We start from the raw sequence: 16,657 nt of genomic DNA on the forward strand, positions 1-16,657 counted from the left end.
AAATATTAAATATTCTAGGTTTTACGTTTTCTACACTTTACTTATACAGTGAATATGGGTTGTTGACCGTTACTAAAGGTTATCTGTTAACTTTAATATTATTACCATAGTATATAAAATAGTAAGTGTAATATGCTATTTTTTTTCGTCGACGTTTGTCCTCGATCTTTGTAAAATCAAATATTTTCAACAATCGGACAAAATAGATTTCCTTTAAGTTCAAAAGTTATCAGTTTCTATTTACTCTAAAGATTGGTGGGATTTTGAAAATATGTACCCACTTTTCATTAGATACTATAATTATAATTCTATTTTATCTACAAATAGATTGTGGTGATCCAAACACCTGCCAATGGGAAAGTTAACACGACAGAAACTACAAACGGAACAGTTGCTCTGATATCATGTGACAATGGTTATACATTATCAGGTCAAGCAGTTATAACATGCCAGTCAAATGGATCTTGGACACAAAACCCAGCTTGTGACATCGTTGGTAAAAACCTCTCGTTTTCAAAAATTAATATTTGATTTTCAATCCTTTGGAAATAAGTTTAAAAAAAATAAATGTTCCATTTTCAAACTTGAAAAAGTAGAAATAAATCATTTTCTGTTCCCTTAAATAGCAATAAACACAGCGTGTACACATATATGATTTATTAATTTCGACTGTTTAAGGCAAGGATAGTGTACGAAATAGCATGTAGATTTTTCGTAAAAAAACATTTTAATTTGAAAATGGACACATCGATTCAAATCTTCTTAACGACACTAAACTAGCTTAAAATATAATCTACACCAGTTATATCAATAATAAAATATTCTTGTGTCTTGATTGTAATAGTTGATTAAAAATATTTTTGACATGTAAAACATACGTTTAGACTGTAAAGTACCAAGGCCAAACAATGCCCATGTAACATTGATTGGAAACAAAACTACATTTGGTGAATCAGCGATTATAAGTTGCTGGACTGGTTATAACCCAAAAGTGAATTCAAATGTTATGTGTCTATCCAATGGCTCATGGGAAAAGTGGACTGACTGCGAAATTGTTGGTAAGAAAAATTATATATTAAAAATGATCGATTGAAAAATGATTTATTGCAATACTTTTTTACCATGTAAATAAACAGAATGCATGTATATTACTGCAAAAATGCATTCACTGTCACAGGACAAAAACCTTTGAAAAACGTGTTCGACAATTATTTTCATATCTTTTTCAAAACAGTTGAATATTTGTATTTCTTTGAATCTTCCGTAGTATTACTTTTGACTTGCCTTGAATCTGCATGACGGTAGTTTCTATGCGATCGATATGTTTGGGATATAATGAAGAGAAGACTTATCTATAATTGTTATCAGATTGTGGTGATCCTGTTCCGGCCAAAGGCTCTGCAAATAGTACAAAGACAACATATAGAACAGTTGTAGAGATAACATGTGCGCCTGGCTATATCTTGACGGGAACACCAGTAATTGAATGCAAAGAAGATGAAACATGGACAGATTATCCTACATGTGATACAGCAGGTAAAATTTATATCTTATTCAATTATAAAAAATTTAAAAAAAAAACTCGTTATATTGCTTAATTATGAGTAGAAGAGTGTGCTGCTATGTACTCACTATTTTATTCTGTTAGATTGTGGACGATTCTCAGTGGCGAATGGTGAAGTGAATACGTCACTTGGTACAAGTATTGGATCATTGGCTACTGTCAAGTGTGATGATGGTTATGATTTACAAGGTTCTTCAGAAATTATTTGTACATCAGATGGATGGGAAAAAACTGTGTCATGTCAAATACAAGGTATACTTGCATATACATGTAACTAACGCCGTTTCTTAAAATATTGTTGTGCTGTAATTAATAGATAGTGCCTTCATCCTGCTGATAATCATTTACGTTTAGCTTTAAAATGGCTTTATGCCCACCCGAGTGAAATGGTCAGTGAACAGGTAAAAAAAAAAAATTACTTAACGTTTTACCATAATTGTGTTACAATTTTATATTTGATAAGTTAAAACAAAACCAATAATCCACGTGACCAACAGGTTTTGTAAACATCGTGCTACTCTCAATCCTTGTATAGAGTTGGGTAGTCATTTTTATGATTTTAGATGTTGTATCAGTAACAATTTTCATTATCAGTTATTGGTCTCTTACTATAATTATTATTGTCAATCTATTGAAATATACTAAGTAATACTAATTGAACTCAACTTGACAGCAAATAAATTATCATAACGCCAATTGAAAGACAGATAAAAGCTTGAAAAGTGTGTACTTATAAGCATTATAAGTATCATATAACAACTGTTGACTGAAATAATGACAATATTTATAATGATGACTATTGATATGATTTTACAATACTTTTAAGTCTGTGATGATCCTACACCGTACAACGGAAAGATAACTGACACAGATGGAGGTGACGAGTTTGTCTTTGGCAATTATGTAAAGATAGAATGTTACAGTGGGTATAACATTGAAGGTGACAGTGTGATCACGTGCATAAATGGAAGGAAATGGAGTGCATCATCGAAATGTCGATTATTGGTAAATGTTTGTATATTGTTATGTTTAAAGGACTTTAGCTAACGGTTGATGTATTGTCGAAACGCTTAAATTTCAAACATAAGTTAAATGGTTTGTATAAAATAAGCTTGTTAAAAACATCCCAATACCATAATTTCAATTACCTTCAAAGAGTGAACAAAACATGTCTCTATTTTTTTTTCACATATTTTATTTATTTATTTTTTTATTTATTTATTTATTTATTTATTTTTAATTATCTATTTTTTGCGTGAATTAATTAATGTATTATCTAATGAAAGTTTGTCAAAAGCATACTGTGCCTCTACATGGTACTATGGATGATTCTGACGGTAATGAATACAACTCTGCAGTGACATTCAGCTGTAATGAGGACTATCTTTTGGTTGGAAAAAAGACAAGCACTTGTGGAGATGACGGCAAGTGGAGTAGTGAGCCTCCAATATGTGAGAAAAAATGTGAGAATAATTGTCAAAATCTTTATATGCTATTGTTTCACTATAGTCCAGGTATGAGTTTTCATTAATGGTTATTTTCCGACGTTTTCGTGAGCAATTGATATATCTTGTATCATGAATATACCATCGAACAATAATTTTCTTCAACATAGTATAAGTGGTTAGAAAAAGTGCTTCCGTTTTGTAAAGCCGACACATGGTATTTAAAAAAATGAAACCATACCCCCTTACAGAAGAGACTAAATATGTTAGAGAGTCATAAATTTCAAATCAACAAACTAATCAATGTGTATTAAAAAGCTTAATAGGACTTAATGAGTTTACGGACACTCGTAAAAGTGGTCTGTCCTCGGCAATCAAACACATCTGTCATGCTTCCAAAAAGGATGCATATGTATTTTAGGCAATAATGAAATATAAAAATTAAAACGCCCAAAGAGTAAAAAATTCATAATTATATATTCTAGTTTCAGTAGGCCAACATCTTGGAATTCTTGAAAAATCATATGAAAATGTAATTCGGTAACAATGACTTCCACTCCACTTTCTTATTATTACATTTGAGCCTTTTACTCTTTTGACACCAAAAATCCCTTTTTGTAACAGGCCAACAATGAATGGATGTCAGCAACGTTTTACTTTATGAGTGTTATGAGTGTAACACGCTTGAGACTTATATTTTATTCTTTTTTAAATAATTATGTTAATTACTTTACAGACAGTAATGTGCTTGAATCTATAGATGTTGCTATTAATAGTTTTATACTTTTTTCCAGCCGATGTTGGAGGACCTTGCCTTAGTATAGAGTATTGTTTGATGGCCGGTTCTATGTGTATCGACTCAGTATGTAAATGTCTCACAGGGATACATAACAGCAAATCAAAGATATGTGATAAAAGTAAGCTATTTCGCATGCTTTACTATGTCAGTAACTGTAGATTTGGAAATCGCGGCTTTTATTTTCATTGAAAACATCACGAAATAAAAAACTACGAGTCAGGTTTTACATTTTGTCACGGAATATACACGAAGCTTACCGAGGCTGAGAAGTAACAAATTTGAACTACTAGAATGACATTTTGTAATTTCTATAAACATTAGCAGAAACATTATAACTGACAAGCGTGGTTTATTTACCATGAAAGATAAAAATAACATTATAACGGAAAACTGAATTTATTTACAATGATCCCCTTTTTCCATTTGTTAATTCTAAATCAATTTGTTTTTCTATATATTTACATGCCTATATATGCAATAAAATAGGATTAGGTAACCCCTATAATGACGTCTGAATTATTACGCGTTACCGGGAAGAACATTGAACAGAATGTATAAAAATATGTAGTATAGCAATTTAGTAAATGAAACTGAAAGTATCTAACAGTTCAAAAAAGTTTTTTTCATTTCTGATTTGAAAATATCGCTTATATGAAGATAAACAATATCATTGGAACATCTTTAAAGTATATTGTGCCAAGTTTCATCAGTATTGGAGCATTTTTCATAGTTTTATAGCAGTTTGAATTAAGGTAAACGAAAGTGTTCACAATAATAGAAAAAATACTTCTTTTGTTGTCATTATTTCGTTAAGTGCATATATGTAATACATATTGCAATAATGCCTTTTTTAAAAACAAAAACAAAAAAAACCTTGATCGGAAAACAATTTGCAATAGTCACTTCTAAAAATGTCTGAAATATTGCAGAAAGGGACAGGTAAGGTCATCTTCCACCAGTAAAGCTGGTAAGTCACCATATGACTTATACAGTGTTGGTGCGAGGAAAAATCCAAAACAATGTTTGAATGGTGTTAATATAACATATATTATAACACGCTCCACACTCCTCCCTACTAAACAGAAAGATCGAATTCATTAATTCACGATATATACCTGACATTAAAATGTTTCTACATCACAAGACGTCAAACGTGACGTCAATAAACGTATGCCGTCCGAAAAAGGAAAGCTACTCATCCGCTCAATAAAGTTCAACATACGTTATCAATTTTTATCAGGATGTTAGAATAGACATATATGTCAATTTTTTTCTTTCGTTGTAGTAAATTATGCACGGTTTATCGTTCAAATGTTTTGTATTAAATTACTTACATCTATATATTATCTAATGATATGTATTTCATAAGTGCCTCTATTACCTTACGGGATTGATGAAGGGGATCATTCTATATCAAAGGCTGATGTGTGTGGACCTGCTTTATCATTTCTGCCCGGAATGCCCGTATCTGGTTCCATGCGTAAACATTTGTTTGTAAGTATACATTTAACGAACTGACAGTAGAAGACAATCTATAGTAAACATATTTTAAGAAACCAAGTGTAAACAACAGTCATGGAAAATATTGTTTATTTAAAAATAATCCCTGTCAATAGAGAAAAAACATTCAAGATAGTAGTGTAGATACAAAGTCATATCTGATATATCAATTAAGTTTGCGGGTGCAAATGAATAACATTACAGTACAAGAAGGGTTATTTCAAGATAATTACTTACTTCTATTTTCAAACCAATCGAACAGTCCTCCTGATTTTTGGAAGCCTTTATTCGGTTATAACATGTGCGCATGTTTCTCGTAAAAATACTACATTTCTTTTGGTGAAAGCTTGTACTTGTTAAATGCAATAATAAAGATTGTTTTCCATCTTTGCTTATATATATTTGTAGGCTTAAATAAAGCTCTTTATTATTTCATGTTCTTCATTAAAAATAAGCAGGCACAAATATGGCCTTTGTATTCCGATTAAACTTGAGAATCATGTTTGAACAAAACAGGTCAAATGAGAACCAATATTGTCAAATGTTTTATGTTCATGTTTATTGTTTATTTGTTGAAAATGATATATAATTTTGAGAGAGTACGAATATGTAATAATAAAGACGGCTCAATCAAATCGAGCCTAAACATCATTTTCAACTTTTGGGCGTTCTGAAGGTATTCAACTTTTCTCATTTTTTAAGTTTCGAGTAAAAGTAATAATGCCATAAATAGTTGCTAAATGTTATCCACTTTGCCCCATTGTGTTATGTTAATTATATGTGTTTTAAAAAAAAATATGTTCTAACTTTTACTATATCATAAAACATATTCTACTGTTGTTGCTTTAAGTGAATTGTCTCATTTATGTATCGCTTTTATTGTAGGTAAGTTCCTATGGCCTTGTAAGTTTTGATACGAAATACACAAACCCGACTCCGCCAGAAGATATAAACAGTATTATTGAAATCGGCAATCAAACCATCATTGCACCATTCTTTGGTCCCATTGATAAAAGATCATCAGGCCCTGTTTACTTTAGATCATATGATATCTTGAACTCGTATGACAAAATGAAAGAGGATGAAGAATTGATATCTTACATAGAGAATATTGTGATAAAGTTTGGCGAGAGGGAAACTTTCGATGCCAGCTTTGTAATGATAGCCACCTGGCATGAAGCAAAGACAACAAGTGCAGGATTTGATTCTACAAAGGTACGTGCATGTTTTAATGATAGCAAGGCCCAGTTTTAGAATTGGGAGGGAACTTAGAAAGGTATATTTGTAATGGCCCTGGTGGAAAGGAAAATGACATTTGTTTATAACATAATATTTTAAAAAGCGTAATATAAAATGTTTACATATTTGGCTCTAAAAACACATTTACATATTTGTTCATTCGTATTTATCTCCTTTTTCTCCTTTTTGAATTGTATATATTTTGCATCATATGTTAACAATTGGCTCACTTTATTCAATGTGCAAAACTGAGCAGAATAGATTAAATCATGTTGTCATTCAAGCTTTTATATTTTGTACGAATATTAAATAAATATGTTATACCTTCTGTTTCAAAAATACTTTACAGTCATTCTTTCCGACAATGCACCAGCAATTAATATAATCACTTTAAATTATAAAAAAGACAGGCAGTGTTTTATAAAATAAGCTCTACTTGTAACAACAATTATTGCTTTGAACGTGTCTTTTTCAATTGCTTTTATGATCAAAAAGCATCTATCTTTTTCATCAGCTAACTAGTCGCCCGCAGGGCTAAAGGAGGGAATACATTTAAAATTCATGGGAGGATGGTTTATTCAACGGGAGAGAGGAGGAAATTTCTCCGTGATAATTGATCTTGGACATTGTTTCAAATGGCTATTTATTACCACTGATTCAGAAATCATGTGAGATCAGTATTCGGTCTTTTGCATTACTGGTTAGTTATCTATGCAACATATTTTTGCGGACAGATGCCGAGATATGGCCAAATGTAAATTAGATTTCGCCACAAACAAACAAAATCAATTTTCACATTCCAAAATTGATAGGTATTGCTGTCTCAGTTTCATTAAGCCTTCTCTGAAACAACATTTTTATGTTTTAGAAATCCACTTTTCAAGCTGTAGTTGTATCGGACGGAAAATCAACGTACATGTTATACATTTATGGACACGGTTTAATGAATTGGAAACGAAGGGTACGAAGGGATTTGGAAAATCAATCGAACGCACCCGTATGGGTTGGCAATAATGTTCAAAATGATCAACCATATACACATCCCTATGCCTTTAATTCTCAAGCTTTATATCTAGACAGGCAACTAGATGTATCCTCAACAGAAAACGGTACGTCCGTACATTATGTAGTTACATTTCTATTATCTTATGTGTATAAATATTTAATTAAAGAACAAAATGTAAAAATATCATTTAACAGAACTAAAGTAAGTGTGCTTTCTACGGTCATATTAAAAAATTGAGTTTGAGTCTCCACAAAAAAAAATATAAATAGAAAATTTTCTTCCTTTAGATGTTGATGGACTTGTCTTTAAACCCTTGCATCAGCTAAACAGGAATTACGAAAACGATGCTGTTGATTGTATTAATTGGTATAACGACAATTTTGACAAGAAGAAGAACCTAGATTATCTCGCAAGCCTTATGCCAGAATGTCCATGTGATATATGGCTCTCTCGTTTCGATCCTTGGTTTTGGAAAATAGGATTACAAAAATCAAGGAAGGATGAAAAACATATCTGTGTAGATATGCCCTTTGCTGGAAAATTTAGGCATTTTGGAAAAGTAAGTTGAAAAGAAGGAATGTATTTGTGTTTTAGGCAAAACTGATGACTTTATCACTTCCAATACTTGATTCAAATGCAATTAAAACGTATTCAAACGTCTTAAATCAAGTATCTACATTTGTTCAATTATCTTATATAAGTAAGTAAGTAAGTAAGTAAGTAAGTAAGTAAGTAAGTAAATCTTTTATTATAGTTATATGTGAACATGTACTAACAATAACATTAATAACATATTAATATAAACACCCGACCCAATTAGTCATTTTAGTTAGAAATATTGACCCCAATTAATTTTCAGTCATGCTGTTACGACGTTAAAACATGGCTCTGGGTATATGAACGTCCCTATGCTGGAGGGTTTCAATTTTACCACCCGCATTTTCAAACAGAGCATTTTTTAAATGATGTTGTTTACAAGAAAAAATGCTGTGATTACTCAAATCATTGCAACTTATTCTACGAGCTAAGACCAACTGGGTCGTGCTATGTTTCTTCACCATATGACTTCGGTAAGTGAGTTTTATGATCATCATTATACCATTGACTAAACTGCTTATATATTGTTAAAGAATATAAACACATAATAATTATTATACTTTTTTTATTTCAAACGTTGTGAAGGAATATTAATATGAAGTTAAATTTTTCATAACTGTCTGAGTAAACATTAAAAAGCTTCGCACATGTTTAATTTAAACATTACCGATAGGTTTTGCATATGAAAATATTATTCAATATTATTCAACATTTTGGTAATTTTTGAGTAAAATAACGTTTATCATTTTATAATTATTATCTTTAGGTGCATTTTGGGGCGATCCACATTTTATAACTTTAGATAGAAAGAATTTTACATTCAACGGTCTTGGCGAGTATACGTTATTACATGTTGACACCGATAACTTTACTCTCGACATCCAAGCAAGAACTGAAAGGGCACTTAAAAAGGATGGTAGCCTTTCAGACGCCACAGTTTTTAGCGCATTTGCCGTGAAAGAATCTTCAAATACTTCTCTCCATGTTGAGCTTAATAAAGCAAAAACAGGTATTTTTTGTTAGCATAGGTAATGTTATTTCAACATATCTACAATTTGATTGTCAGCTAGAATATTTCACTTATATCTTTGTATACAGTAGATGGCAACAGGTAATGTTGCAAACAATAGTGTTGCCGTTACACCTTTTATATTGAAAATATAGAATTAACTGATCAATACTGTTTACAGCTATAGTGCTTGACAAAATTTAAAAACAATGAAAACCTTCAAAGAAGTCTAACTTACACAATTAGACTAGGTACTGGGACATTCTTTTCAGCGTTTAACAAAGAATTCTGTTTAAAAATTTAAGATAGTTTAAATAGTTAATAAGAGTATATTTATGAAGTCAAATTTAATATACATGTAATAAAGATTACTTTAAAGGATTTTTACATCACTTATCTTATAGATAAGGTGTTATACATTGGGGGTTTTGTTCCAATATCTGACGTCATAAACGATGTTCTCCGAAAGAAACATGCGAGAATACAAATTAAAATAAATTAGACTGGAATACGGGGAACTTAAATATCATCTCGAATTTCATAAATTCTAGCACTGTTTTAAATCTCTTAGACATACCTTCTACTTAATTTACTTGCTTTAATTACTATTTAACTTCAAATCTTATGATATAAAAGTTAAATCTCATTCAAATAAGATTGATGACATTGACTATTATAGCTAAATAAAAATCTTATTTCTGCCCGACATTATTGTTTTGTGTCAGTTTAAAATATTCTGGTTGGAGATAACTCCAGCACTAAATCGCATATTTTTGTGCATATCTAAATTATCTGTATATTTCATTCATTGACCCACCGAAACAAAGTTCGGTTCAAAAAGTTTACGATGCACAACAAACTTTATGTTTGGAAATGGAAACTGATATTCCTTTAGGTCCTAAATGAGGTATCCCAAACATGTATTATTTTCACCCTGCAACAGTAAATAAAGTCAACACTTATTTTAAAAGTCTTTCCCAAGTCAGTGGCCCGTCATCAAGACTATGGCAGGTTAGTATTAAATTTTTTGAGGCAGTTTTTTAATAAAAAGTTGATATACATTAAAACATTTACCACATCTTTAAATTTCATTTGTCATGCTCCTTTATTTCTAGGTTACTATATGTTTGTTGGTTAGAAGAATATTATTTGTCAAGTGTCAGGGTTATCTCTCTCCAACCAGTATACCATCTTATGATATCCTTCCAGCTACATAATTATCTTGTATTAAAGAGAAATGTAAAAGTTGTTTACATCAATATTATAACTTTGCAAATATATATTTCTTTTATTAAAATATGTTATCATATTACGATACGTTTATCATCATTGAAGTCTGCATATTATTGCTTCATTCTTTATTAGGCATGATTATTTACGCAAACAATGTTGACATCACTAGCCAGTTCTATGCAAATACCGACACTGAGTCTCAATCTTTTCATATCCGTGAGGAACCGTCGAGTGGGACGTTGATTATTTCAAAAATGGATGAAACTCTTAGTGTTTTATTGCCAACGAGTGGTAAGAGTCTTGACTTTTATATTAACGATTAGGTAATAGTAATCTTGTTTACTCAGTTTATTTGTTTTTGAACATTGAGCCAAATATGTTCTATTTAATGATCTAAAAATGAATGTATTTACCATTTGTTGTAAGTAAAATGTTATAAGACTAGTGAGAGTAAAATCATATTACTGAATTAATGCATTAAATTTTCAGGAATATCTCTCAATATATCAGTGAACGTAGAAATGCTTTCTTTAAAAACCGGGGTGCCAAAGGTATTTCATGGGCTGACGACTGGATTATTGGGAAACTATGATGGTAATCCAGGGAATGACTTCACAATGCCAAATGGAACTGTCCTCCAAGGAAATCTTACGGAACGAGAAATTTATGAGTACGGAAAGACATGTATGTTCCAGTGTTTGTTAAATATCGTTATTATCACACAAGAAAATGATCATATTACTTGCTCAAATTTGATAACTCTATAATTACCAAAACGATTGCTTACTGCGAAGCATTTTGACCTTCGATGTAACAACAAGTTCCAGAAAATTAAAAACCAAAACGGGAGATGGTAGATATTGTTTTGTAGCTATAGAAAGTTGTCATGACGACCGTTTTTATTTTGTATTATCTTGACTTGTCTGATCAATGATATTTATTTTATTGGTAATGGAACTCTACTGTCCAATAATTGTCTGTTTTGTATAAATAGTTTGCACATATCATTATGTATTTTAACTTTATCAAATATACTTTGTTAAAAAAGTTAAAGATTATAAAGGTGACTTTAATCATTTAACATGTGTGCATTACTTCAGGTCATTCTTGATTTTAGGGTCGATCAATGCCAATGACTCCGCATTTTTTTATGAAGACGGCAAATCGCATTTGGATTTCCATAATGACTCGTATATTCCACGTTTTCTTGATGAAGCTGATCCTTACAAAATATTGGAAGCGGAAAAAGCTTGTAACGGCTCACAAAATATCGAATGTATTTTTGACCTCGTTTTTACTGAGAAAATTGAAATAGCCAACCAAACAAGCATCATTAGAGGAGAGTTAGACTCTGCTACGGCTGAACTTGGTATTGTGGGCAATTTAAATTAATTCAATTTTTTATTTTAGTAATCGATTCATATTGACAATATAAACATTAATTATATAAAAAATAAATATCCCTACGATATAATGCATATGAATATATATTTAAGGGTTTAAATATTTGCACTTTTCACTTTCACACAGAATTTGTCATTTTTTTTCTAGAAATAACAGTGCCTACGCTTTCTGGATGTGAAGTCATATATGCAACGAAAGGTCAAAATGTAAATTGTCGCATACATTTCGATTCTGATGATGAAGTCTTCTTCCTAGAAAACAGTGTTGATGCAAAGATTGATATTACTTCTTCATCAGTCACATACTTCCAAATAAATGTTGACCCTGTGAAGATTCGGTAAATATTATCCATAGCGTTTGTATTGTTCATACACATATTCTACTTTCAATTATACCTCTAAAATATTTAAAAAAGCAAGTTAAGTATCGATTGTTACAGCCATAAGTTAAAAAACTCTTTTTTTCTTTATTTTTAAATAATTTGCCCTTTTCTCTGTCCTGCTGGCATATACATGAATGTTTTATGAAAGAGGATAATAATCTCTTTAATTGCATAGGATATTTTACAGTTCAAAATTAAAATGTGTTAATTCTGAAGTTTAATCTTCTCTTTACCAAACAAAACACATGTTTTTCATAAGTATTTTGTTTAACACACAGCATTGCAACGAAAAACAAAAATGGTCGCTCTTCCCCAAGTTTCATGTTAAATATCGTTCTGTGTACACTGTGTAATGGTCATGGCGCGTGCAGCAATGAAACACGTGATGATGAAATTGGTGGAGGGTATTTTAGATATGCCAAATGTATATGTGAGCCGCAATATCAAGGTAAGAACTTTCAACAAGCTAAATCAGGAAAATTGCATAAAACTACATGTATATTTGTGTTTTTATATAAGTTTAATATCTTTTTAAGAATGCAGACATTTCTTATGTTAAGTTCATTTTCTAAATTATTTTACAGGAGACGATTGTGAGCATGATTTTGACGCATGCGCAGCAAATCCATGTTCACTAAAAAGAACGTGCCAGTCCCTTGCAGCAGATGAGCAGAAAAAACAAAATAGGTCACATGTTTGTGGACCGTGTCCAACTGGTTTTGAAGCAGATAACAAAGCCGAATGTATAGGTACTTTATTAATATATTAATTAAAGTATTGCACTGCAGACATTTAAAAAAAAATATGAAGACAAATGATCAAAACAGTCGGTATTAATGCTAAATGTATTTCAGCATAAATAATCATAACATTTAAAAGTTAAGAAACATGTTTATTATTGAGACATTTTATCAAGACTCAGATAATAAAGCACGAACAATGATGGACCACATCTCGTATCAACCTCATTCGCCTATTGGTATCTGTTGTCTTTATTCTTTTTGTTTGGGTTTGATGTCGAAGGACTTAAGTTTTAAAATACTTAACCTTATTTTGATTCAATAATACCGTCACTAATTATGTTACTGCCAATGCAACTACTGATGTGCCGTAATATAACAATCTGTGTTGTTATACGCTTCGAGAACATTTTGAGGAAGTCATCATTATCGACTTAAGATCTTTGCATGTTGTTTCCTTCCCTATTGTTTTGTATCAAAAGTGTACACTTACACCAAATGTAAAACGATGGTCCTGATTTTTTTTTAAAAAGTGCATTGATGATTTCAAAACTTTCTTTTTAGATGTTGATGAATGTGTAAATAATGAACATAATTGTGAACATACTTGCACAAATACAGAAGGCAGCTTTGAGTGCTCTTGTAGGAGTGGTTATGAGTTGAAAAGCAAAAACAAGTGTAAAGGTAATTAATAGACGTGTAAACTTAAGGTAATTAAAAAAAAGTACGGGGAGACCTTGTATCAGTGAAGCTTACAAAATTAAAATCAGCTACTAATATATTTAAAGAAATAAAGTGATACTGGCTACTTGTTATTTATAGCTTTATAAATACACTTATTTATTGTAAATGAAAGCCAATAAGTACCTTTATGGTCGATATATGGATGTAATTTGATTCGTTAGTAGCGGTAATTATATTATAATGTTTGAAATACACTTCCCCTTCACGCTAATAAAGTTCCATTAACTATACATCTTTTTCAGACATAAATGAATGCGATATAGACATACATAATTGTACACATAAATGTGTAAACAACGACGGGGGATTCTTCTGCGAGTGTTATCCGGGCTTCGAATTCGATATTTCTGCCTGGACATGCATTGAACATTCAGGTAACCAAGCAGTATACGTGTTTTGTTTCTTACGGATGTTTTGCTATGCATATTTTACTTTTAGCAATAGTTCAACTTCTTCAAAGTAATGCTAATATGGTAAACATTTGAATTTAATGTAATCTAGGAAAAACTATTAAACTTGATAATTCGAGATATGTATCTAAATGTATCAAATGATGGATGTTTGGAACAAATATGTAGATTAGTCAATTACAAGCTGTTGACAATCTCTTTCCTTATAACGTCCTTTTGTGCGCTTCGCTACGCTTTTCAGCACGTTTTATCAATAGTAGAGACTGTTATTATGGTTAATACATGTAAACATGCCATACAATGTCTGATTAATAATTTTGAAATCTAAATTAAATAATATGTAGATGCGAGAGGTTGCAATGATTCAGAAAAGACAGCGTGTTCGGGTACAAGTGGCTGTAGTAAAATTAGAGGAGTGCCTGAATGTTTCTGTACTAACGGATTCGAGCTAGATGATACAAAAACAGCTTGCAAAGGTAACATTGATATTCAGATATTGTGATGTGTTAAAATCTGATCAACATTGATCTAAAAGACTTTAACTGTTCTTTTTGATTCGTTTGAGAAATGACATTGACAAATATATATTATAATATAGAACTTGATCACATGAGATTAATCAGTTTTTCCTTTCAAAAAAGTCTTCTTGAAATATCAGTTTTACAATCTAGAACAGTAAGACCGTGTATCAGATAAAAATTGTCATCATTTATTATCTTTTCCTTTCACCGTGTTTTTTTTTTTTTTTTTTTTTTTTTTTTTTTTGTAAATGTATTCTAATATTTCAAAGTATTTACCTTTATACAAACTTGAAATATTGAATTCTTTATGGCTTATATCAGTTATGAAGTATTTAATTAATATAAGCAATCCACTGCGTATAACAATATATATATTTAAAAATGCTTCAAATACTATAAACAGATACATTACATTGAAGACTAAAATGTGGCTAACAATTTGTTACATAACAGGGCAAACGGTTACGACATTTTTTAAAAAAAAACACCTTGATTTATTTTATGACAATAACGATTTGATTTAGGAACGAACAATATCTCGATGATTTAAATGAGATTATTTCTGTATTAAGACATAGATGAATGCAGCCGAGGTGTTTGTCCGCATGACTGTGTTAACACTAATGGGAGTTTTGAGTGTGTTTGTTTAACTGGTTATGAGCTCCATGATTTGACTACTTGCAAAGGTATACATACAATGAATAATATGAAAAATTGTTGTTCTTTATATATTTTTTTTCGCAATTGTTATATTGTGATATTCTAGGATTGCACACCTTCTGCAGCAATAATTTATTCTGTGTTGTAGCGTTGTGGATGACTGTTTTGTAGTTTCAAAAGCCCATTAAGCCCCAAAAATAAAACCTCATTTTTATTATTCAATTAACTATTTTTTGTAAGGGCCTGTTTGTCCGAAATTTTCAAAAGGAATTTACTAACCATAAAGCTTAAGTATATTCAGCTTTTCTTGTGTTTTTTGCAATAAATATAGTTATAGGGATTTAGTATTTTGTACATTGAAGTAAAATACAACCTTATTTACGTATTGCTACATTTATGCCATTTTATTTAACATTCAATGTCGTCACTTATTTCCAATGATAAGCATTACATTTTAATAATTTCAATTCATTATAAAAACGTTTAAAAGAGACGTTTTCTCTTCTAAATACGTTTAAAAACACTTTTTTCTTCTCTAAATGAGTAAAAACAAATACTTATTCTAAACGTTTACTAGAATTATATTTTAGAGAGTTTTTAATTATATACGCTTATGTCGTTTGAAGGAGAACGTTTAAAAACCTCTTACTTTATTTTCCTTAAATATTCTCAATTCGATCCTATCACACATATTTATCAATTGTTATTTAAGCTTGTGCTGTTCCCTATTGGGGAGACAACTGTGCAAACAAATGTGTCTGTACAGGCCGTGGTGCAGACAGATGCGACCCAGTTAAAGGTTGTATTTGTAAGCCTGGTTGGCAGGGAGAAAAATGTGATAATGACATTAATGAATGTTCTGCAACATTTGAACGATGTGATGATCCATTTAAAACATGTGTCAATAGTCTTGGTTCTTACACATGCTCTTGTCGCTCTGGATATCAGCTGACAGATGAACAAAAATGTGAAGGTATTTCATCTTGTTAGCTGATCATACAGAATGGTTGTTTATACATTATCAGAATATCTTTACGCTTTCTTATCTGAAATGAAAAAGATAAACCTAATGTAGCTTGAAAATTTATGGGTTTTTTTGTTTTGTTTTTTAATTTCTCATTCTTTGTAACGTTTATACCCGAGTTTAAAATCCTTAATCTATTCAATAGCATTTAGCAGCAATCAAATTATTCAGTCAGTTTCATATGGATTTCACATTCAAATTTCTTTTTAAAAGAAGACGTGTATTATATATGTTACGGAAATACGTTTGTATTGTTTGTATTTACTTTCTCAGTCAAAGTTAAAAGATACTGTCTAGGTAGAAAGAGACAAAATGTTGTCCAGGCATTTAATCAGTAGCTAACTTATTTAAGGTGGTTCCAATAAATGCATCTTAAATTC

General features: G+C 30.8%; 3 protein-coding genes across 6 annotated transcripts in view; all 3 read left to right on the forward strand.

Annotated features, from left to right (window-relative positions):
• LOC132744455 (deleted in malignant brain tumors 1 protein-like) overlaps window positions 1–462 on the forward strand; it is a 36,493-nt gene extending 36,031 nt beyond the window's left edge. For all 4 annotated transcript variants that reach the window (XM_060733171.1, XM_060733173.1, XM_060733174.1 and 1 more), the window contains exon 21: window positions 328–462. In XM_060733171.1, the coding sequence (XP_060589154.1) occupies window positions 328–365 (38 nt within the window). In that variant the 3' untranslated portion in view covers window positions 366–462. The remainder of the gene's footprint in view (window positions 1–327) is intronic.
• On the forward strand, window positions 362–2,611 carry LOC132744459 (sushi, von Willebrand factor type A, EGF and pentraxin domain-containing protein 1-like). Its single transcript, XM_060733179.1, has 5 exons — window positions 362–496; window positions 885–1,058; window positions 1,369–1,536; window positions 1,649–1,816; window positions 2,391–2,611. The coding sequence occupies exons 2-5, from the start codon at window positions 1,007–1,009 to the stop codon at window positions 2,609–2,611; spliced, it is 609 nt and encodes a 202-aa protein (XP_060589162.1). The 5' UTR covers window positions 362–496; window positions 885–1,006.
• Window positions 2,612–2,831: 220 nt separating this feature from the next.
• The window catches only part of LOC132744453 (mucin-like protein), a 28,031-nt gene continuing 14,205 nt past the window's right edge, over window positions 2,832–16,657 (forward strand). Inside the window, exons 1-19 of the mRNA XM_060733168.1 lie at window positions 2,832–3,027; window positions 3,804–3,926; window positions 5,178–5,302; window positions 6,194–6,523; window positions 7,416–7,656; window positions 7,841–8,112; window positions 8,413–8,623; window positions 8,917–9,159; window positions 10,525–10,683; window positions 10,882–11,076; window positions 11,510–11,761; window positions 11,944–12,133; window positions 12,457–12,626; window positions 12,763–12,927; window positions 13,483–13,602; window positions 13,905–14,036; window positions 14,417–14,548; window positions 15,166–15,279; window positions 15,966–16,226. Coding sequence (XP_060589151.1) covers window positions 2,832–3,027; window positions 3,804–3,926; window positions 5,178–5,302; window positions 6,194–6,523; window positions 7,416–7,656; window positions 7,841–8,112; window positions 8,413–8,623; window positions 8,917–9,159; window positions 10,525–10,683; window positions 10,882–11,076; window positions 11,510–11,761; window positions 11,944–12,133; window positions 12,457–12,626; window positions 12,763–12,927; window positions 13,483–13,602; window positions 13,905–14,036; window positions 14,417–14,548; window positions 15,166–15,279; window positions 15,966–16,226 — 3,631 coding nt within the window. The remainder of the gene's footprint in view (window positions 3,028–3,803; window positions 3,927–5,177; window positions 5,303–6,193; window positions 6,524–7,415; window positions 7,657–7,840; window positions 8,113–8,412; window positions 8,624–8,916; window positions 9,160–10,524; window positions 10,684–10,881; window positions 11,077–11,509; window positions 11,762–11,943; window positions 12,134–12,456; window positions 12,627–12,762; window positions 12,928–13,482; window positions 13,603–13,904; window positions 14,037–14,416; window positions 14,549–15,165; window positions 15,280–15,965; window positions 16,227–16,657) is intronic.

Source organism: Ruditapes philippinarum, unplaced genomic scaffold (assembly GCF_026571515.1).
Source record: "Ruditapes philippinarum isolate M1 unplaced genomic scaffold, ASM2657151v2 ctg2861_1_1_1_1, whole genome shotgun sequence".
Taxonomy (NCBI): Eukaryota; Metazoa; Mollusca; class Bivalvia; order Venerida; family Veneridae; genus Ruditapes; species Ruditapes philippinarum.

What these genes read in the sequence shown, in the direction of transcription:
- LOC132744459 (XM_060733179.1), top strand. Translation starts at nt 1,007, where the DNA reads ATGTGTCTATCCAATGGCTCATGGGAAAAGTGGACTGACTGCGAAATT. An exon ending in GACTGACTGCGAAATTGTTG is followed by an intron (nt 1,059 to 1,368) that starts GTAAGAAAAATT and finishes AATTGTTATCAG; the next exon opens with ATTGTGGTGATCCTGTTCCG. An exon ending in TGTGTCATGTCAAATACAAG is followed by an intron (nt 1,817 to 2,390) that starts GTATACTTGCAT and finishes AATACTTTTAAG; the next exon opens with TCTGTGATGATCCTACACCG.